This window comes from Podarcis liolepis (genome assembly GCF_965112155.1).
Source record: "Podarcis liolepis genome assembly, chromosome: 3".
In the NCBI taxonomy this organism is placed as follows: domain Eukaryota; kingdom Metazoa; phylum Chordata; class Lepidosauria; order Squamata; family Lacertidae; genus Podarcis; species Podarcis liolepis.
This window is the reverse complement of record NC_139557.1, coordinates 95452781-95475267: the sequence shown is the minus strand read 5'-3', so window position 1 is coordinate 95475267 and position 22487 is coordinate 95452781. Positions and strand designations below refer to the sequence as shown.

Below are 22487 nucleotides of genomic sequence, written 5' to 3'. Positions count from 1 at the left end.
TGCACATTCCCTTCTGCACAACCTCCATGGGGCAGGAACAGAGGTGAAAGTGGCTTTTCTGTGGCTCTAGAGAGTAAGACTTTGAATTACAAGAAAGTGAATGAGGGAGCACTTCCTGGTGGTGCAATTTACTGACACTTCAGAAGGTGGTGGGTTTTCCTTTGCTTTTGTTTTTTAAGTAGAAGAATGTCTAGGTGCGCTTTTTTGATAACAAGAATACAAAGCTCAAAATGAATGAACCACAGCTAAAATATTATGTTCATTTTTCACATGGTCTAGTCCTTCCTCTGCCCACCCAACCCTTAATATTCTCTTCTCCGGTCTTCAGAGAGTAGGTAGCAGTGGGGAGGCAGAAAAAGGTCCTCCTCTCCTTCCACTCTGCAAGTTTTAATCTGAAATCTTAGGCGCAGAGCTCAGAAGCTGCTCACGGCTAATGAAATTCCCTGTCGCAAAATGCACCTAGAACAACGGGAGATTCAAACACTGCTTTTAAGCCAATGCTGGGTCACTGAATTCCAGTTAAAATCAATTACTTAAAATATGTCACCCTGCCCCTCATCAGCTTCAGTCTCATAACAGGAGGGAAACAATCTAGTAGCAAAAATGTTGCACACCTCCTGTTTTGGAGGCCCAGTTACATGGTATCCTCATTAGCTCCTCCAACCCCAGTTTGACTGGGCCACCTTCTCCTTGCCCCTGATAGTACTCCCTATTTGCTTGCCTTCTCCCTTTGGGCTGAAAAAAGCACCACCAATTTGCACAACTGTAGCATAACTGCAGCCTGTCTGGAAAGATGGCTGGTCCCTACCCATCCAGGTTGGCTACTGGTTTATCCTGTTGCTAATAATAATAATAATAATAATAATAATAATAATAATAATAATAATTTATTTATACCCTGCCCATCTGGCTGGGTTTCCCCAGCCACTCTGGGTGGCTCCCAACAGAATTAAAAGCACAATAAAACATCAAACATTAAAAATCTCCCTAAACAGGACTGCCTTCAGATATCTTCTAAAAGTCAGATAGCTGTTTATTTCCTTGACATCTGATGGGAGGGTGCCACTACCGAGAAGGCCCTCTGCCTAGTTCCCTGTCACCTCACTTCTCGCAGTGAGGTAACCACCAGAAGGCCCTCGGCACTGGAGCTCAGTGTCCGGGCTGAATGATGGGGGTGGAGAGGCTCCTTCAGGTATACTGGACCGAGGCCGTTCACGACTTTAAAGGGCAGCACCAACACTTTGAACATACTGGGAGCCAAGTTGCAGGAAGGAGTATAAAACGACTTCCTTTTCCAGCTGAGTCTTGCTTGAGCATTATGGTCTACCTGTGTCTCATCAGGAGCGTCCCTCCCAGCTAGAGAGTGCCTAGGAGGATGGGGCAGCTCAGGCCTGTTTTCCAGCCCTGTCTCTTGGCTTCAGGCTCCCAGTTTCTAAGACTTACTCCGGACTGCTACTCAGGACTGAGCCCTGAAAAATATTTAGAATGTGGTCAAAGGTTGTTGTTGGGCTTAAACAGGAATTAGCACCTAGAATGATTAGTTGAAAATGTGGCTGCACTTCACCTGGGAAGCTGTCACAGTAAAAGTAAAAGAGTAGTAAAAGAAAAGTAAAAGGGCATTACCCTTTATACTAATGAGGAACCCACTGTTCAAACAGATAAAGGATCCATTCACCCAAACCAAGTTTGCAATATGGAAGTCATGGCACTCCTGTCTTTCCCTGGTTTGTTCTTTGTTATCTCCATTGCAACGCTGCACAGGCTTAGTTGATGTTACTGAAATATACTCAGAGTCGAGTGTGAATTTCATGCTCTTTATTCAGCTCATAGTAGCAATGAATGAAACTTTCCCCAAAACGTCTAGCTATATATACATTATTTACACAATGGGCCCTGTGTGATTGGCTATTTCTGGGCTGCTCCAGTAGGCCAATCAGGTTGCGGATTCACCTCCTCCAGAAGCCTGATTGGCTGCTCCTGCAGGCCAATCAGGTTGCTGATTCACTTCTACCTGGAGCTGGATTGGGTGGTTCCTGTGGACCAATCAGACTGCTGCATTCTGGATCCTATTGTTCTAGGATTCAGCTCAGTACATAACAGTTACATTGAAGAAACAAATAATTAACAAATGGTTCAGGTGAATATGGATAGTATGGGCACACTCTTTCACTGTCTCCTGAGACAGACAGATGCCAACAGCTGGTGAAATGAAAAGATTTTTTAAAAACCCATACCAGGTGAACTGGGCTGAATTGGGGGTGATTTTCACATTTCTGAGTTGAATCACACTGTTAACTAAGTGTCTTGATGCAGATCATGGACTCCCTAAGCTTCTGGGAGGCTGTGTGACTTGGTTGTCCAGAAAGTGCATGGACACTCTTGAGATATGAGACCTCTTGCATGGACCTCTTGAGATATGAGACCAAGCAGGCTGAAAAAAACATCCTGACCCCAAGAAGGGAGGGGTGGAGAAGTGGGAGATCTTTCATTTTGAGGAACAGGTCAAGCTTTTCATCACCGTGAATCCTAAGGCCCCCAATTGGGGGAGGAATTAAAAACTGCACTTTTTACATGGGTCTGTGCCTTCCCCTGTGCAAATGAGTGGAGAGATCTCTACTCTCACGTGGGGTCAGTGGGTCATCGCTGAGGATTTATGCTATTTATTCACCATCCCTTCCCTATCTAAGGCAATTAAGAAATCACTGTATCCCGAATAATCCATGGGTTGCTTATTGGAGAGTCTGCCTCCCAATTCCTCTCACAGAGCTACCTATAATTCCAGAACGGCTTGACAATCAATTCCTCTTCCCAGGGAACTCTGGGATTTGTAGTTCTGTGAGGAGACTAGAGAGGCGCCTGATAAACGCTCAGTACTCTTAACAGAATACAGTCCCCAGAACTCTTTGGGGGAGGCCATGACTGCTTGAAGTGGTATCACAGTACTTTAAATGTATGGTATGAATGTAGCCGATGTTTGGATGATCCAGTATGAATACAGAACTAACACACTATTATTGAAACAACCATAGAATCATAGAGTGTGAAGGGACCCAGCCCTCCGCCCTCTCCCCCCGGTAATGCACAGCTCAGTGACACACAGCAGAATATGCCTGCAAAAACTCCACCAGTCTCGGAGTGGTTATTGTGGGGTTTTTTTGCCTGCTGCCTAAGAAGGTGCCTACTGAACATTCTTTTTCCTTTGCTGTCGTCCTGTCCTGTTGTTAACTTTGACTGCAGATTGTTTTAGCTGTGCTGGTTTTTATTGGGTTGTTTTTACGATATGCTTTTAAAATGTGCACACAGTTCTGAGTACCGTTCGTAGCAGAGAATTGTGGCATAAAGATGCTAAAAATCGGTGTTGGCCTCCTTCCCAAATGGTGTGAATCCGAGAACCCGCCAAAGAACATTCTAGAAGACAGAACAGGATAGGCGAGAGGAGAAGTGGTGAAGTTGAAAATGTCTGTGTGCACCTATACACACACACAGGTGCTCATTGTGGCACTTGTCTCAGGAAAATTAATGAAAACAATGTATAGCGTTTGGATTGGCGATGGGAGAGACCAAAGAAAATGCTTCGGCCTAAAGCCCTTGCCCCTTTAATCCAGCCTTGATTGAGTGTGTTTGTTTTTTCTTATAAAAATGTATACTCTGATATTTACGCATGCATTACTTAAGGAGGTTTGCAGTAGTTAAAATCACAATATGAAATCAGAAGCGCAAAATCAACCAAGCAAAGGCCAGGACATAAAACATCTATTCCAGTGTGTCAAGTTAAAAGCCCGCAGAAATGCTAATTGCAAAGCATTCAGAAGCCAGAGGAAGGCAGTCAGAGAGGGAGCTATTTGAACATCACAGACAAGCTGTTCCTCCAGTATTGATACGGCCGCTGAGACAATGCATTTATAAACAATGCATATAGTATTCTGATTCTGAAATAGGATCGTTTTGCATAACTTCAAACCCCACTATAAATGAGCGGGGTTTTTTGAGAGAAGCATTATTAACATCATGCATCCATCCTGGAGCAATTTGTTGAGCTTTTGCAAAACTGCATCAGATTCAGACTATAAATGTCAACACTGCCATTTTTTATGTTGACATCTCCTTCCTCCCCACCCCCGCTCCCTGTCAAGTGCCATTGTTGGTGTCTGGTTGGTTTTCGCCCACCCTGGCTGCTGGGCTAATGCAGTTGGGCTCGGCATCTGCATGATCCATCACATCCAGGCTGAAGCGTATAAATCATCTCGTGAGGTTTCTGCTCTCGTGCTTCGACAGTGACAGATTCGGTTTCATCGGGGTCCTGCAACCCCATTGGCTTCCCCCTTCCCCTATGACTAAGGAACAGCAGCAGGCACCGGGAAGAGCATTTAGGCTATGGAGCCTCGGCGCTCCTTTCCCATCGCCACCATGTCCGCCGTAAATGGAGACTCTAGGGAGCAAGTCATGGCCTTCCCATCGTCTCTCCTTTCATCAGAGCCACAAAGGCTTAACCTGAACACAGGGCCTAATAACTGCCCTGCTCTGCCTATATAAGGCACAGCAGCAACAGCCGGGAAGCCTGCACGGTTTCTTGAACTGCCATCCATCATGCCTTGCTCAGTTCTTCCGCTTGGACTCCTGAGTCACCTTAATGGCTGAGGGCCAAACTATACATAGCATGCAATTGCAAGTAAATTTACCTGAGTCTTCTTTCTCTACCCCCCCTTTTTTTTTGAAAGAAATGTGGTTGGAAGATACCGTTTTGAGCTGAACACTGTGTGGAGAAGGGCTGCTCAGCCCTTTCCCCTTTGGGCTCTTTTCCCACTCAAAATCCTTCTGGGTTGCTTTTCTTCATGGGGGGGGGGGGGATACATAGGGGTTTCCCTCTCTAGGTGGTGAAAAGCAGCTACGGTTGCTGTTGAATAGGAAAGTAAAAAACAACAACAACCTATTGCATATTACAACAATTTTAGAAAACAACTATAAAGATAAAAAGATAAAAAAATAACAGCAGTACATATATAAAATTAATTTAGATCCAGGACAGAAACCAAGTGGGATATTTTAGCAGGCAATGGAAAGTCAATAGAGAAGGTGCCTGTCGGATAGGCAGTGTGGGGCAGGTGCTGTCACACTAAAGCCCCAATGTGGATTGGACCTCTTGATATGATGGTATCTGTAGGATGTCCTCTCCCACACAACACAGTGATTGGTTGGGTGTGCAGAGGAGTCATGTCTGCAGCATTAGGAATTCCTTTCCAATGCTAAGAGCCAAGGCTGTCATAGTAGTAGTAGTAGTAGTAGTAGTAGTAGTAGTAGTAATACCGGTAATTTATTATTTGTACCCCGCCCATCTGGCTAGGTTCCCCCAGCCACTCTGGGCGGCTTCCAACAAAGATTAAAAATACATTAAAATGTCACACATTAAAAACTTCCCGGAACAGGGCTGCCTTCAGATGTCTTCTAAATGTCAGGTAGCTGTTTATCTCTTTGACATCTGATAGGAAGGTGTTCCACAGGGCGGGCGCCACTACCGAGAAGGCCCGCCATCTGGTTCCCTGTAGCTTTGCTTCTTGCAATGAGGGAACCGCCAGAAGGCCCTCGGAGATGGACCTCAGCGTCTGGGCAGAACTTTAGCACCCCCAAATTTACATTAGCCCCCAAATTAACTTTTATTATGCTTATGTCACTATTATCATTTGATAAATAGCACTCACGCCTGCGCGGCTCCAAAAGGAGGGGCTTTTTGTGCTTTGTGTTGAAAACCAGCTTTTCTAAAGAAGACAAAGAACACATTGGGAGTCGGTGTAAAAACTCCACGCCTGCACTTACGGTCGTAGGGAGGTGTCTGAAAGATGAGACGGGCGGGCATTGTGCGCATGCATGGGAGAGCCATCTTGGGCAGCCTTTCGTTGTGGGAGCAACCTTATTTCTAGAGGAGCTCGGAGGGCCCTTGTGAGCACGAATATACGAGTTCTTCTTGGGAAGGTTCCGGAGCCTGTGCGCGAGAGCAGTCATGTCAAAGGCGCCACTGACCCCCCCCCCCCGCCACATAGCAGCCCAATACAATATGCTTAGGCGGCTTCAGCAGCGGGGGCCTGGCACCCCCCAGAACTCAGCACCCGGGTGCCCCGCACCCCTTACACCCCCTAGTAAAGTCGGCCCTGGTAAGAGCTGTATGACTGTGGAATGGACTCCCTCTGAAGGACCTCCCTCATTGGAGGTTTTCCCACAGAGCTTGGATGGCCATCTTTCAGGGATTCTTTACGTGAGATTCCTTCATCACAGGGGTTGGACTGAATGGCCTTCAAGGTCCCTTCCACCTCTACGATTCAAGCCGCGTGTAACCAGGGGGAGCAAGATGCAGCCAGCTGTGAAAAATGACAAATTTGATTACTCTTCATATCTGGTTCCTACAACGAGCTTTCTCTTTGAGGAGCAGCCAAATAGGTAAGTGTGAGGCAGGGAGAGGGAGCAGGTTATCAGGCTGGCTTTATCTTTTAGATCCGATTGGGATATTTTCCCTGGAGACATGACTTTCGTATAGGGAAAGTTTGGAGCCCAGAGGAATTCCAAGGCAGGCACTTCATTTATTTAATTATTATCAGTTGGTTAACATGTTAAATTTGTATCCCGCTTTCCCCGCAGGTGAAGCTGAAGGTGGCTCTTACGAGAGACCCAGCCAGGGAGGGGAAGTAGCTGCCACGAGCTGTGAAAAATGGCTTAATGAGAAGCTTGATTATGCGTAATATTTTGCATTTGCTGTTATTAACAAAGAAGAAGAAAACGAAAAATGCATCCGTTGCTGGAAAGGGAAGGTGTGTATGTGTGCGTGTGTGTGTGTGTGTATATGAGGGGAGGGGGCAGTTGGGAGCGCTATCATAAATTCTGAGTTACCATAAATTTCTGATAAAGAAATTAAGTAGGCTCAAGTTTAATCACACCACCAGTAAATCAAATATCAAATTTAAACCAATGAATTACAGAGAGTCTCCTCACAGTCACTTAGCATTGATAAATTAGTAATGTAATATTAAATTATTCATATCCTTTCTCCCCCCTCCCCCTCCTCCTTAGGACTATAATGATATACTGTACACAGCAATGATAATTTACTTAGGCTGAGTCCATTCATTTAATTATGCTGCTAAACTTGGTAGGCCAATTGGTCATCATGAGAGTTTCCAGGCAAGCTAATCACAAATATATAGAACATGTCCCTTATTGTCCCCAGCGGCTAAGTGCTAAAATGCTATTTAGTACTCAGAAGGTTAATGTCCTGCTTATGTAAATTGTCCAATTTAACATTCAGCAGCAGTATCATAAATTCTGGCTCCAGGATTTCATTAAACGTATGTTCAAACTAGTTGACCTTAAAGGTTAACAAGCACAAGTTAAACAGGACAATTATTTAACTCGCTTCTTATCAAGAGACTGGAGCACTAGCCATTTAACAGTTCTGCATACTTCACAATTAGAATTCTTAAAAGGTCCCCGATAAAGCTGCAGGTCATGAATTTTCATAAGGATGTCAGATAATAACTATTTATCTGTGCTTGTTTTTCACTCTTATAAACTTAAACTTTGATCTTAACATTCAATTAGAAACAATTCCGGTGAGAAGGACTAGGTGACTCAAGGATCTTGCCTTTGTGTTCGTTTTCGTCTAAATTATGCGTCCAGAAGTGTGGCATCAGTGAAACGAGTTTGGAAGTTATAGGGGAAGTTATCCCCGTGCAGAGAAAAATGCTCTGCACTTCCGCCTCGGAGCTGGACACATCACTAAAATGCTGGCTGTGCCATTTATGTCACCCAAATACAATTTTTATTGTGGCTGGCAGCGTTATCTGATTAATTGGTGTAATTAATCAATTGATTTAACTGGAGATTTAAAATGTGGATTTTTAAGTAGGTATTAATCAGACGTGCTCCCAGGTCCAATGGGCAGCTGATCTCCTTGTGTGTGAAGGGTCTTCAGATTGTTTTCCAGCAGTGCCTGAGGAGTTTGGGAAGCTTATTAAGGATTCCTCAATGAGATCACTAGCATCCCTGAAACGCTGTCTGTCTGTCTTTATTAATATTCATTTAGGGTATATCTCTCTGCGTTTTGTCTCAAACAGACCCCCACAGTGGCTCACAACAACAATGCCATGTTGTTGTTTTTAAAATAATATTTTTTATTGCTTTTTTCCAAGGTCAAATACATCATCAATAACTCAGCAAAAGCGGTTTTACAGAAGAAAAGAATAAGATTAAAAAAAGAAAATATTCACATTTTCCAAACAGTTTTTCATGATCCACTGGACTTCCCCACATCCTCCACACCCTGCGTTCTTTACAATAAAAAATAACAGCAAATTGATACCTTGTTTCGTGCGTTTTTGTACTTTCATCCAATTGTATTTTAGATTTAGGGTACTTGTTGTTTGCTTACTTTTTCCCATCATCAATCCTAAAAAAGGGGCATTACTCTAAACTTTAGTCTTTTCACAGTCATAACTTAGTTTCCACCATATACAAATTTAATTGCTGAAGCTTGTTTTCCCAAAACTTAGCAAATTCTCAACATTCATATAACTTATAATGTTTTTGCAAATAGTCCTTAAATTTTTTCCAGTCCTCTTCCACTGCCTCTTCTCCCAGATCTCGGATTCTGCCAGTCATTTCGGCCAATTCCATGTAGTCCATCAGTTGCGTATGCCACTCTTCCAGCGTGGGTAACTCCTGTGCCTTCCAATATTTAGCTATAAGAATTCTTGCTGCTGTAGTTGCATATAAAAAGAAAGTTCTATCCTTCTTTAGCACTCTCTGGCCCACAATGCCCAGGAGGAAGGCCTCTGGTTTCTTGTGAAAGGTATACTTAAATACCTTTTTCAACTCATTATAAATCATTTCCCAGAAGGCCTTCACCCTCGGGCATGTCCACCAGAGGTGAAAGAATGTTCCTTCAGCCTCCTTACATTTCCAACATTTATTATCAGACAGATGATATATCTTTGCAAGTTTGACTGGGGTCATGTACCACCTGTATATCATTTTCATAATGTTTTCTTTCAAGGCATTACATGCCGTGAATTTCATACCGGTGGTCCATAACCTTTCCCAGTCTTCAAACATAATGTTGTACCCAATGTCTTGAGCCCATTTTATCATGGCTGATTTAACTGTCTCGTCTTGAGTGTTCCATTTAAGCAGCAAGTTATACATTCTTGAAAGCACTTTCGTCTTAGGTTCAAGTAATTCTGTCTCTAATTTCGATTTTTCCACCTGGAAGCCAATCTTTTTATCCTTTTTAAAAGTCTCTTGAATTTGGGCATAGTGTAACCAGTCTCGCACCTTGTCTTTTAGTTTTTCTAAACTCTGCAACCTCCAGTTGTCTCCAACTTTTTCTATTATTTCACAATATTTTGCCCAGCCACCCTCCATATTAAGCATTTTTGAGGCCTTTGCCTCCATTGGTGATAGCCACCTCGGAGTCTTATTTTCAAGTAAGTCCTTATATTTAATCCAGACAATAAATAAAGCTTTCCTGACAATATGGTTTTTGAACAGTTTATGAACCTTTACCTTGTCGTACCACAAGTATGCATGCCACCCAAAAGCATTGTTAAACCCTTCCAGATCTAGGACATCAGTGTTTTCTAATAAAAACCAATCCTTCATCCAGCAGAAGGATGCAGCCTCATAGTATAACCTTAAGTCCGGCAGGGCAAATCCCCCTCTTTCTTTTGCATCTGTTAGTATTTTAAGTTTTATCCGGGGCTTTTTGCCCTGCCAGACAAACTTCGTGATGTCCTTCTGCCACTTTCCAAAACATTCCACTCTGTCCACGATCTGCAGGGTTTGAAACAAAAACAACATCTTTGGCAATACATTCATCTTTACAGCTGCAATCCTTCCCAACAAGGAAAGTTTTAGTCTTGACCAAATTTCTAGATCCTTTTTGATTTCTGACCAACATTTTTCATAGTTATCTTTAAATAAATTCAAATTTTTACCAGACAACAACAATGCCATGTTTTAACTTGATAGGTTAACCGAATATCATAGGTCAGAAACAAATTGAAGTGACTGATTTTTTTAATAAAAATAAATAAACCGACAGAAGCAAAGGCAGTTAAATACACCCCAAAACCAGACTCAATAGAACCCAGATGCAACATACATCACCTAAAAAGAAAAAAAGATAAATCAGGATTTATTTGTGTGTTTTATTTAACAGAATTTGTTTCCTGTTTAATTGTAAAAACTTCTAAGTGGGTTATGTAAAAGATATATTAACATTATCGATAAAAGTCAGAAGTTAAAAACAAGTACCGGTAAGCGTAAAAGGTTTTTCAAAACAGAAATACAAACAGCAGTTTAAAAAAAAATGCATAGTAAAGTACATATTAGCATTACATATCTCGGTAGACTTGCCTTTAAATATGGTGTTTAGCAGCTGCTGAAAACAGTACAGTGAAGGCATCTGCATGATCTCAATGAGCAGGGAGTTTCAGAGCATGGGTGCAAAAAGATTGGTTCTTTTTAAGTTTGGAATAAACATTACATGTTAAAATGGCAGCTCCACAGATCAAAGTCACGTGAGTGGGCATATATCAAGTAAGGTGATCCTTTCAGCAAACTGGTCTCAAGCGATTAAACACTTTTAATACAAATAGTAACCTTTAATTTGGCCTGGTGTAACGTGAAGGTTTCCTTCCTGTCAGCAATCGTGCTGCAGCATTCTGAGTTACAATGAGCCCCATTTGGGAACACATTCCACCATCTTGGTGGTGCTTCTCCTAACCATAGATGTCAAGCGTCCCTTATTTGGAGGGACAGTCCCTTATTCCAGCGCCATGTCCCGCTGCTGTCCCTTATTGATGGATGTCCCTTAAATGTCCCTTAAATGATGTCCCTTAAATTTCAAAGGAAGCAGCTCCTCTTCCTCCCTCCCTGCCGGCCAGGGAGGAGGGAGGCTCCAACTGTGTTGCTTGGCTGTGTTGCTCACCCAATAAGAAGTCTAAGAACGACTGGGGGGGTGGAGCTTGCATGCCTTGTGTGTGGCTAGTTAATGCAAGCTGAGGGGTTTTTTGAATGTTGGACGCCATTTTGTTGCACGTGCTGCTGCAAACTTTGCAGTGCAAAGCCAGGCCGGGGAGCCATCTTAAGTTGAGGCTGCATAGGCCTTGTGGTGCATGTGATTCAGATTCTATTTAGTTGAACCTCTGGTTACAAAGTTGGTTGGACAGTGTTCTCAAAGCTACCAGCATGAGTTTGACCAGACTGCAGGAGGACCGGAAGACTGGAGTGCCTGGAACAGGTGAGGCTGCAGGTCCTTATTTTGGCTGCTGATCCCTTATTTTCAGGGCTGCTGGTCCCTTATTTCCAAATGTGTAAGTTGACAGCTATGCTCCTAACTCCCATCCCAAAACATGTCAGCAGACGCTCTTACTTGTACAGTGGTACCTCAGGTTAAGAACTTAATTCGTTCCAGAGGTCCGTTCTTAACCTGAAACTGTTCTTAACCTGAAGCACCACTTTAGCTAATGCGGCCTCCCGCTGCCACCGCGTCGCCGCTGCGCGATTTCTGTTCTCATCCTGAAGCAAAATTCTTAACCCAAGATACTATTTCTGGGTTAGCGGAGTCTGTAACCTGAAGCGTATGTAACCTGAAGCGTATGTAACCCGAGGTACCACTGTAAACTGTTTTAAGGTTCCCAACCCCCTACAATCAAGTGGTATATAACTGATATGAAATACTGTAAGAACAAGGAAGTGAGCTTTATTAAGCAGAATAATGTTACAGACTCAGCAGCAGGAAAGGAGCTAATCCAGACCCAGAGCTCTCACGAGGCAAAGGGTTGGCAGAGAAGACCCCAACTGAAAATCCAAGGGCCAAGACTTGTGAGTCCAAGACCAGCGAAGAGAAGTTCAAGACGGGCGCTGAGAGAGGCTCACCCAATACGTTTTCCTCTCCCATCCACCAAACTTTAAAGCTGATGCTTGTTATAACCCTTAATTGCAAGAGGTTACTGTGCCTTCAAACATGGCCCAGTGGAATAAATTGCAAATTGTGTTATTGTGTAGTATTTAACTAAAGCATTAAAAAACAAATAACAAACAAACCCTGAAAATGCCCTCAGACCAACAACAGCAAAAAAAGAAGACCATCCTTGATTTGGGGAATAAAGGTAACATTTCAAAGAAAATCTGATTCACAGCAACATTTCTTCGTTCATTGCTGTAAGCCTCTCTTTTACTACCCTTCGTAAAACATAACAACAGCCTGGGAAAATGTGGAGTCAGGAAGAAGAAGAAGAAGAAGAAGAAGAAGAAGAAGAAGAAGAAGAAGAAGAAGAAGAAGAAGAAGAAGAAGAAGAATTTATTTGTACCCCGCCCATCTGGCTGGGTTTCCCCAGCCACTCTGGGCAGCTTCCAACAAAGATGAAAGATACACTAAAATGTCACATATTAAAAACTTCCCTGAACAGGGCTGCCTTCAGATGTCTTCTGAATGTCAGGTAGATGTTTATCACTTTGACATCTGATGGGAGGGCGTTCCACAGGGCGGGCGCCACTACCGAGAAGGCCCTCTGCCTGGTTCCCTGTAACTTGGCCTCTTGCAGTGAGGGAACCGCCAGAAGGCCCTCGGAGCTGGACCTCAGTGTCCGGGCAGAACGATGGGGGAGGAGACGCTCCTTCAGATATACTGGACCAACCCAACCTGTGTTCTGTTGCATGGCCCTGGTTTAGGGTGCTGGAATTTTGTCCCCCCTTCTCTCTAGCTGCATACACACCATACATTGAAAGAGCACACAAACACACACATACTCATACATACAGACGAATGTAGTTTATCCGTCAGAGCTACTGAGCTCCTGCCTTGTGGAAGTTCTTGCTAACAGAAGTTCAGTTTTTTCTCAGATGACGATTAAAAACTGTATTCTTCAGACTGGTGTTTAGAATGTGATTTATTTCTTTTGTCTGTTTTTTAACCAACCGGTTTTGGTTGATATGCTGTTGGTGTTTTTACTGTTGCTATTGTAGCATTGTGTTTTTATGTTGTATAATGCTTCGCCGTATTTGCAGTGCGTTTTACAAATAATTAAGTAACTAACTAAATAAATACTTAATTGTTTGTAAAACACACTGCAAATATGGTGAAGCAGTATACAACATAAAAACACAATGCTACTATAGCAACAGTAAAAACACCAACAGCATAATTAAGTAACTAACTAAATAAATAAGGGACGCGGGTGGCGCTGTGGGTTAAACCACAGAGCCTAGGACTTACCGATCAGAAGGTCGGCAGTTCAAATCCCAGCGATGGGGTGAGCTCCCATTGCTCGGTCTCTGCTCCTGCCAACCTAGCAGTTCGAAAGCATGTCAAAGTCCAAGTAGATAAATAGGTACCGCTCCGGTGGGAAGGTAAATGGTGTTTCCGTGTGCTGCTCTGGTTCGCTTAGTCATGTTGGCCACATGACCCGGAAGCTGTACACCGGCTCCCTCGGCCAATAAAGCGAGATGAGCGCCGCAACCCCAGAGTCGGCCATGACTGGACCTCATGGTCAGGGGTCCCTTTACCTTTAACAAAATAAATACAAATAAGGATACAGTATTGCTGTCATTGTAATGTATTTTCCGCTAGCACCAGAGAGGGGCAGTAAGGAGCAATTCTGTCCTGGCCACCAGGTTGGATGGAGAGAGGCTTACTTGGTTAATATTGCTTCTTTGCTTTAATTTTGCACAGGAAATTACTTTAGTTTGGATTTAATTCTTCCATTTGATCCTTGAGAGGTATTATGCTTTAACAGCGCCAGGAAAAACAAAGATTAGATGAAGGTTAATATCCCGTGGTCTTTCCAAAGTAGGTGTCTGCAGAGTTTAGTTAAAAGAAAATAAAAAGGATCTTCTAGCATAAAGGATATGTCAGTGTTTTATATCCTTGTGCACTGTGTGCCTCTTCCAAATTTCATCTCTTGAATTACTGGCTCCAAACTCTGCCGGAAAGGGGACATAAATAAACCGGAATGGCTAATAGACTAAAAACACTTATGATCAGGTTTTCATAACTAACATTATTGATAGCTTCCTTTGAACACACACTCCTATACAGTGCAATTTTCTTTTCGAAAGTAAGATTTAGAACCCTATTTGCAATAAAAAAGGCTAACACATGCAAATAAAAAGAGAGAGATAGGCGAGAATCCATTACGTAGCTACATGCCATGGACTTGTACAGAGAATATAAAGGGACACCCTTTTCTGAAGACAAAAAGGAGGCAGCCTTTTGCAAGGTTCCATCAGGGCTTCTCACGCACACCTCTCATAATTAGTTTTAAAAGGGTCTGGATAATATTTTCTTATCTTTGTCACAGCCCTGGAAGCACAGAGCCTAATTTTCAGGCTTGATCTGGGAATGATGTCACGCAGTCCTTTGCTGTAATATCTACTGGCCTGGTCCCGCAGTGAAATTTTATGCACTCAAGTTGCCCTGCATATAAGATAGGAGAGGTTATTTTGCTGAAAATCTAGGAGGATGGAGTGGGGAGAATAGAGAAGGGATGTAGCTTAAGTGGTAGAGGATTCCCTTTGCAGAAGGTCCCACATTCAGTTCCCAGCATCTCCAGGTAGAGCTGGGAGAGACCCGTTTCAGAAACCCTGGAGAGCTGCTGGAAGTCAGAGTAGACAATACAGTGGTGCCCCGCAAGACGAATGCCTCGCAAGACGGAAAACCCGCTAAACGAAAGGGTTTTCCGTTTTTGAGCTGCTTCGCAAGACGATTTTCCCTATGGGCTTGCTTTGCAAGACGAAAACGTCTTGCAAGTGTTCCGATTTTTTTTCGTTCCCCCCCTTTTTCTAAGCCGCTAAGCCGCTAATATCCTTTTAGCTGCTAATCCGCTAATCCTTTAATAGCCGCTAAACCGCTAATAGCCGCTAAACCGCTAATAGCGCTAATCCGCTAAGCTGCTAATAGGGTTGCTTCGCAAGACGAAAAAACCACTAGACGAAGAGACTCGCAGAACGGATTAATTTCGTCTTGCGAGGCACCACTGTACTGAGCTAGATGGACCAATGGCCTGAATTGCTAAAGGCAGCTTCCTTTGTTCCTAAGAGCAGCTCTCCCAGCTCACACTAAGTGGTCTATCTAGCCCAGCTTCCTTTTGCCCCAAAGTGGTCAGGCAGAGCTGCCTTTGGAAAGCCCACAAGCCCACAAGCAGGGCACAAAGGCAATTGCTCCCTTATGCTGTTGTTCTGCCGCAGCAGCTGTTAGTCGGAAGGCTGTTCCCTCTCAATGTTCAGAAACCTTTTTCCAATCTGGTGCCCAGCTGTCCAGTTGTCTGGGGCCACGGCTCCCACCAACCCCAACCACCACCACAGCCAAAACAATGGGAGAACACAAGACTGGGACAGCCTGACATAAAGGCGGTATCATGTTTTGTATTTGTTTACACTGACTAGCAGCACCTCTCTAGAGTTTCAGGCAGCCGGGCATGCCAAGCCCTGCCTGGAGAGGTCAGGGATTCAGCCTGGTACCTTTTGCTTGCAAAGAAGAAGAAGAGTTTGGATTTGATATCCCGCTTCATCACTACCCGAAGGAGTCTCAAAGCGGCTAACATTCTCCTTTCCCTTCCTCCCCCACAACAAACACTCTGTGAGGTGAGTGGGGCTGAGAGACTTCTGAGAAGTGTGACTAGCCCAAGGTCACCCAGCAGCTGCATGTGGAGGAGCGGGGAAGCGAACCCGGTTCACCAGATTACGAGTCTACCGCTCTTAACCACTACACCACACTGGCACTACATCACACTGGCAAAGCAATGCTCTCCCACTGAGTTGCAATATTTCTCCTTAAAGTTGTACCCATGCGGGCCCTCTTCAATCTTCGAATGGATGCACATAGGTCAAGGGTGGAAATTTATGGAGATTCTGTGAGTGGCTGGGTACAGGCATAGGTGGGGCAGCCTGTTGTGGACAAGGCTGCCTTCCCCTTGAAGGTACAGGCATGTGGCTCTTTGAGTCATTTTTGTCACTTTTTATTTATTGCATTTGTATCCCACCTTTCCTCAAAAGAATTCTCCTCCTCCCCATTTTATCTTCACAACAGCCCTGTGAGGTAAGTTAGGCTGAGAGATGGTGACTGGCCCAAAGTCACCCAGTGAGCTTCACAGCTGAGTAGGAAACTTTGGTCTCCCATCCTAGTCCAACACTTCAACCACTACACTACACTGGCTCACCATTTGGCTGCAGTGGCTGGTACACCAGCTTTAGCCATTCCTGGACAGAGGTAGGTCAGATATTCATGCTATGGGAACTTCCAGGTGGAATTATGAAAATGCGCTGTATATGGGGCTGTCCTTGAAAATGGTCTGGAAGTTGCAACTGTTGCAGCCAGGTTGCTAGCGGGTGTCCTGGAATAGACAGTGTGGGGTAGTGGTTATAGAGTGTCAGACTTGCACCTGGGCGACCTGGGTTCAAATCCCCACTCAGCCGTAAAGTTCACTTGGTGACTTTGGGTCAGTCATCTAACTCAGGGGTCAGCAACGTTTTTCAGCCGTCGGCCGGTCCACCGTCCCTCAGACCATGTGGTGGTCCGGTCTATATATTGGGGGGGGGGGGGCGGGGAATGAACGAATTCCTATGCCCCACAAATAACCCAGAGATGCATTTTAAATAAAAGCACACATTCTACTCATGTAAAAACACCAGGCAGGCCCCACAAACAACCCAGAGATGCATTTTAAATAAAAGGGCACATTCTACTCATGTAAAAACATGGTGATTCCCGGACCATCCTTTGGCCAGATTTAGAAGGTGATTGGGCCGCATCTGGCCCTCAGCCCTTAGGTTGCCTACCTCTAATCTAACTCATTCTCAGCCATACCTACCTCACAGGTTTGTTGTGAAGATAAAATGGGGGATGGGGCGAAGAACTATGTACACTACCTTGAACTCCTTGGAGGATATTTGAAATATAAGTGCAATAAATAAAGAAATAAATAATTTCTGAAAACAATTGTAGTGGTTGCCAGTCCCAATTTAATGTGTTAATGTTTGAGACCCCAAATGACCTAAGTCACAAGTAGTTGAAGGAGAACTTTGTCCTACATCAACCTACGTACATTTTAAGATTTGAAAGGAAAGCTTTTCTGGTGGTCTCAACAGCCTTATGAGATTCGTAGTGTGAGGGCCCACTGGCAAGCTTTCTCTTTCGTGACCCCTGCATCTAACCAAGACACTGATGCCTTTTTGTCAGCAGGTGAAGAGACACCTCTTTGCCTTTTGAAGAAGGGTAGAGATGTATTGGGAATTTGAACTTCTGCTGCTGCTGCTTATAGAGCTGAACTATGTACTGTATTTTGCTTTGTGGTGTTTAAATTGTATTGCTTAACTTTTGATTTGGACTCTGTACCATTTCTACCGTTGGGACCTTTGCAAGTACTTTTAATAATGAATGAGTGAGTGAATGAATGAATGAAATAGATGACAGGCAAACCTCTTTGTGGAGAACGCTCCACAACTGGGGTGCCTGAATCACAAGGGCCCTTTCTTTGCTAGCTGCCTCAGTATAAAGTGGCATTTATATATTTTCACTGTAAACTGGGGACACAATTTGAATTTTACAACTCAGGCACCAAAGGTTATCTGGCCTGAACAATATCTATGTGGAGATCTACTGTGCGGTGTTGGGGGCCTCAATCCTGGGCCTGTCTCTGGTGGCCAGAACTTTTCCCAGGCCATACCCGACTGGCCCTGCTTGTGTCCTGGAGCCCCAGTAACAGCCCATGCATCTGCTTGGCCGCAGTAGATGGGTGGCAAGGATGCTAGAATAGATGGACAATTTAGTGTCCACCCAGGCTTGAGGCAACACTTCTGATTTTTGCACGGATTAATCCAGGGACGGGGAACCTGTGATCCTTCAGATCAGAGGCAGGGAGCCTATGGCAAGGTAGACAGATTTCTACTGTTTACTTTTTTTAAAAAAATAAAATTGCAAACTCATGTTTACAGCTGTTCTTATTTTATCTGTAAGCCGCCTTGAGTCCCTGTTGGGGGGAAAGGCGGGGTATAAATATGATATATGATATAGTATTTGATATGGCCAGGGCATCGACTCCTACCAGCTCCAATTAGTACAATGATCAGGGATCGGAGAGGGGGCCACATCCCTGCTCTAGATGTTGCAGCGGGGCTACAGCTCCCACCATCCTTGACTACTGGCACTGCTGGTTGGGGCTGGGAGTCCAGCGACATTTGGAGGGGTTCAGCTTCGCCCCATCTCTGCATGAAGCGGAAACCTCCAACAACCACAGAGATGGGGGAAGGAGAAGCGGAGAGCACAGCCCTCGCTTCCGGTTTCTTATTCCAATACAGTATGTACCGCCATACGCGAGGGAGCCGGTCTAGCCCCATGCCTCTATGGTAATCCATTCTATGTTCCCATCGACGTAATAAGGATATTTATGCCTCCAGGCGTGTTTTCGTATCCGTCACCCCGAGTACGTCTCACGACTATCTCGAGATGCTCGTTTCTTCCCGGAACATCCGTAACAGCCGCGCGGGTCACCCGGACCGCTTAGGAAGAGGGACATACCTTAGGCAAGATGGCCGCTGCCATGGCGGGTTCACGTGGGGAGGCCGAAGTTGCCGGAGCCGAAGTCGAAGCGAGCGATAGCGGTAACGGGCGCGAGGATCCTGTTTGCGCTGGGTGGGGAACCCCGGTGGTGGAAGGGGGTGGCGATCAGATGTTATAATGGGGGAAGTTACGGGGCGCGTGGATGGGCAGCGATGGAGAAACTCGCTCCTCTTCACCGCCGAAGGGTGGAATGGGGCGAAAGTGCCTGGGATCGAGTACGGTCTTCGCCCCAGTTACCCGTTCTCTTTGTTTCTAGGCCTCATTCTTGCCTTCTACACGGTTCCGTCTTCTTCGCTCTCCCCACTGTTGTATGCTGCTTTCCAGTGCTTCCCCCCCCCCTCTAAAAAATGTTTAGGGGCACTCTCATTTTGACTCAAGAAAATCACCATTATTTAGTTCACATCGGGGAAAATAAATACAGTAAATGGACAGAAGTACAAAGATTCACAAAATGTTTAGGGGTATGCGTCCCCCCAGGGAAAAAAAAGCACTGCTGGTTTCATTTCTCTGCCTAGCGCGAACTTGTTATCCAGGATGCCTGAATCTTGATCGCCGTTGCCTTTTCTAAGCTTCCTGGGTTATGTGGTGCAGCAAACAAGAACAAAAACCTGCTAGCGTATTTGCAAAGCTAAACAGGGTCGGGTATGGTTTCAAATTGGATCGGGGACCATGTGTTGAGATTCCTGGATTGCAGGGAGTTGGACTAGATGAGCCTTGGGGGACCGTTCAATTCTATGATTTCCCTCCCTCCCTCCCCGAAGATAAGATTGCTATGTATTTACCGTCCCCGCTCTTCATATATCCCTTTTCTATCTCTCTCAGCACACTTGGAGAGACAGCACCAACCGTGCTGTGGGTAGTGGAAGGAGAAAGAATAGTAGGATGGCTTTCTCCTCTGAACAGCAGAGAATAGTAATGAACTTTGCTTTCCCTAATGATGCAGCCGTATTATTGCTCTGGTTCATATCGTCATTTTGTGGAAACGGAAATCACTTTGGGAGACAGAATCTGATGACTTGGTTCATTTTTTAGTCTTTCAAATTATTTGTACTATTTTTTATTTTATGTTTTATTACTGATGAAGTTGAAAGCTTTTAGATTTCACACATTTTTTACTGGACAAAAATGGAGCAGCAGTCAAGTGTTGGCTAGGGAAAGTAAGGGTAGTTTCAAATAGAAGATCACCCAGTGTGTTATTGGCTTATATATTGGCCCAATGCCACTGCAGTAGCCAGTGTCAAAGAGATTTAGCCCTTGTTAAAAACTTACTAGCTAGTTCAGGATTGTTTTACGCCTTACAAAATTTTGGTATGAAAGTTGATGGATTGGAACAAGTGAAGACAAATTTGGTGTGTGATTGTGTACTGATCCTGTAACTTAGAATCCAAGAATGGTAGAGTTGGAAGGGACCCCAAGGGCTATCTGTTAAAACCCCTAATTTTTATTCTTTGAGTCTTGTACCCATTTGGGAGTTAAACTCCATGGAACACAATGGGCATTACTCCTTGATAGGTTTGTAAAGGCTCATGCCATCAGACATGCAGTTGTGTTGTATAGACAGTTACCTACACAAAGGAAGGTTTGCTGAGAGGAAATAATTCTGGACTAGGTGGGCCTTTGCTCTGATCCAGCTGGCCTCTTCTCATGTTTTTATATACTTGTGATCTTGAACATGCTTTCTATACAAGTGCTTTATTACTTTATAGCTGAGGCTGGCATCTACTTAAGTGATATCACCTGATGCTTGGCAAATTACAGTCTGTCAAATTGTGATAAGAAATACCTCTACGCTAAGGATAATTGGGATTAAGTGCTTGAAAGCATGTACTGCAATCTAGAAATAATGGTGAAACTCATGAGTTAACTTTGTCCTAGGTCAGGGGATGTTTTTTGGCTGCTGATAAATCGGCATCCTGTTGTGAATTTATTAACTGAGCCAGGAACTGCTTGTACTTGCCAGTATTGAACTTCAGCTGCTGAGGAAATGATTTTATTGTGCTTATGAATATATTTGTGCTGCTCAGCTGCAGTGAGGAAAATAGGCTAATTCTTACAGTCCATTTTTGGGTTGTCACTTTCCACATTTTTGTGATTTTTTGGTTGGCCCAAATAAAAGTATTACAAACATGAGGACTTAGTAGGTTTTTTTCTTATGGCCCAACACATATTGTTTTTATGCTAATCTTTGTAGATATGCGCAGATGCAGAATTAATCTGATGCTCTTTCACTAGAATGAAACCATTTAATATTTTTGAACTGGCAAAATGCTCTGTCCCGCGATCACCCTTGAATGTCAAAGGTGGATTAGTGGTTAAATTGGTTTGGTTCTAGTGGCTGGCTAGTGTTAGTCTGCATACTCTGGCCTTCATAGAGATGGATGGGGTCATTCAGTGTTATCAGATGCTAAGCAGTGTTTTTCATGACACTTCTGGACAGATTGACAGTGGTCTACACTATTTGAATTTTAGTAGGTATCTTGTAAGCAAGCTTTCACCTTGGGTATTGGAGGGACTTTGTTCCCAGATGATTGACAAGTAAATATCATGACAGGATAATATGGACAATTGATACTTTGTTCTCTGAAAACATAGCATACATGGCTGGGTCAGGCACATCATGTAGAGTGCTGTGTTACTCAGACTTGCATATGTTGTTGGTAGCCAGAAATTGATGAGAAAATGTTATTGATGGGAGTGGCTGGGGAAACCCAGCCATATGGGCAGGGTATAAATAATACAATTATTATTAATTATTATTATTACTGCATTGTCACTTTAACATCTCTTGTGGCAGATGTCTGTCAGCCAGTTCACAGACTGAAAGTGCTATCTGCTGTATATTGTGGGAGCAAATTCTGTGCTGTGTGCCAAAGCTCATTCTTCTGCCCATCATTTGTGTTGTAGAATGACTGAGGTTTGTATGAGAATTAGAGTTGATTAAACATGAGCTGTGTTTAGTCTTTTCTGAAATGACGTTAGCTAAGGGTTGTGAGGATTTTGATTGGTGGTAGGCCGTGGCTGATGTTGCCATGTATTCAATCTGTCAAAAAACAAGAAAGCTGTACCAAAGTGTGTTGAAAGGTGTTTTGGTTATCTTTTCAACCTGCTTCCCTGTAGGGTTTTCTGAAACTATTGGGTGGGAAGAGCAGTAAGAAAATGTGTCCTAGTAATCTTTTCTCCCTTCCCAATGAACTGCTGGGTGTGTTCTTCCCCTTGTCAACCACTAACTAACTATAAATTCTTACGGCCTGATCAACTAAATTCTTACAATATAGATGTAGAGATGTAGTAGCCTTAGCTTTATTCCTTTAAGAGGTATCAGAATAGAAGGGATGGACAATTGCAGCAGAGCGAAGCCTCAGATTATCTTCTCTGTATGGAGAAAATACCAGTGACTGTTTTAATCAAACTTGCACCTAGTGAAATCAGTGGTGCACTTGGCATGTATATGCTGAATTGGCTTGTATCACATGCTTATTTTCATCTATCTTGATTTTGGCATTTCAACACTAGATGTCAGTGTTGTGATTGTAATCTCTTTAAAGTAAACCAGAAACACGTTTCCCCCCCCTCAAATGTTTTGCTCTTACCCAAAACATTATTAATTCCATAATAAAATATTGGGGTTTTGTTGATTCTTCTGCCATGACTTCTGAAATCTTTGTTCTGAAGAGGATTTTGTGTTTGTTTTTATTTTGCATGATGTGGATCCTCATATTTTCTCAATTTGCTGCAAATAGTTTGTTGCAGATTAGTTACAGCAGGAAGTGGTGACTGGTCCTTTGAATTCCTGTAACTTGGGACAAATTATCCTTGGTTAAAGATGTTGTCCAAGTAGCAAGGAACTGGGCATACCTTCTCTCTGGGTGAATTGCAGTTTAAATCA

General features: G+C 43.7%; 3 protein-coding genes across 11 annotated transcripts in view; 2 read left to right on the top strand and 1 right to left on the bottom strand.

Moving 5' to 3' along the window:
- Positions 1-6797, top strand: part of LOC310702798 (uncharacterized protein) — a 73816-nt gene extending 67019 nt beyond the window's left edge. For all 9 annotated transcript variants that reach the window (XM_083494944.1, XM_083494946.1, XM_083494945.1 and 6 more), the window contains one exon: positions 6628-6797. The gene's annotated coding sequence lies outside the window, so the exon portion shown is untranslated. The remainder of the gene's footprint in view (positions 1-6627) is intronic.
- Positions 1-22487, bottom strand: part of LOC310702742 (uncharacterized protein) — a 601527-nt gene that overhangs the window by 6639 nt on the left and 572401 nt on the right. The window lies entirely within an intron of this gene.
- The window catches only part of RRP15 (ribosomal RNA processing 15 homolog), a 32210-nt gene continuing 28215 nt past the window's right edge, over positions 18493-22487 (top strand). The window contains exon 1 of the mRNA XM_083495994.1: positions 18493-18642. Coding sequence (XP_083352120.1) covers positions 18570-18642 — 73 coding nt within the window. The 5' untranslated portion in view covers positions 18493-18569. The remainder of the gene's footprint in view (positions 18643-22487) is intronic.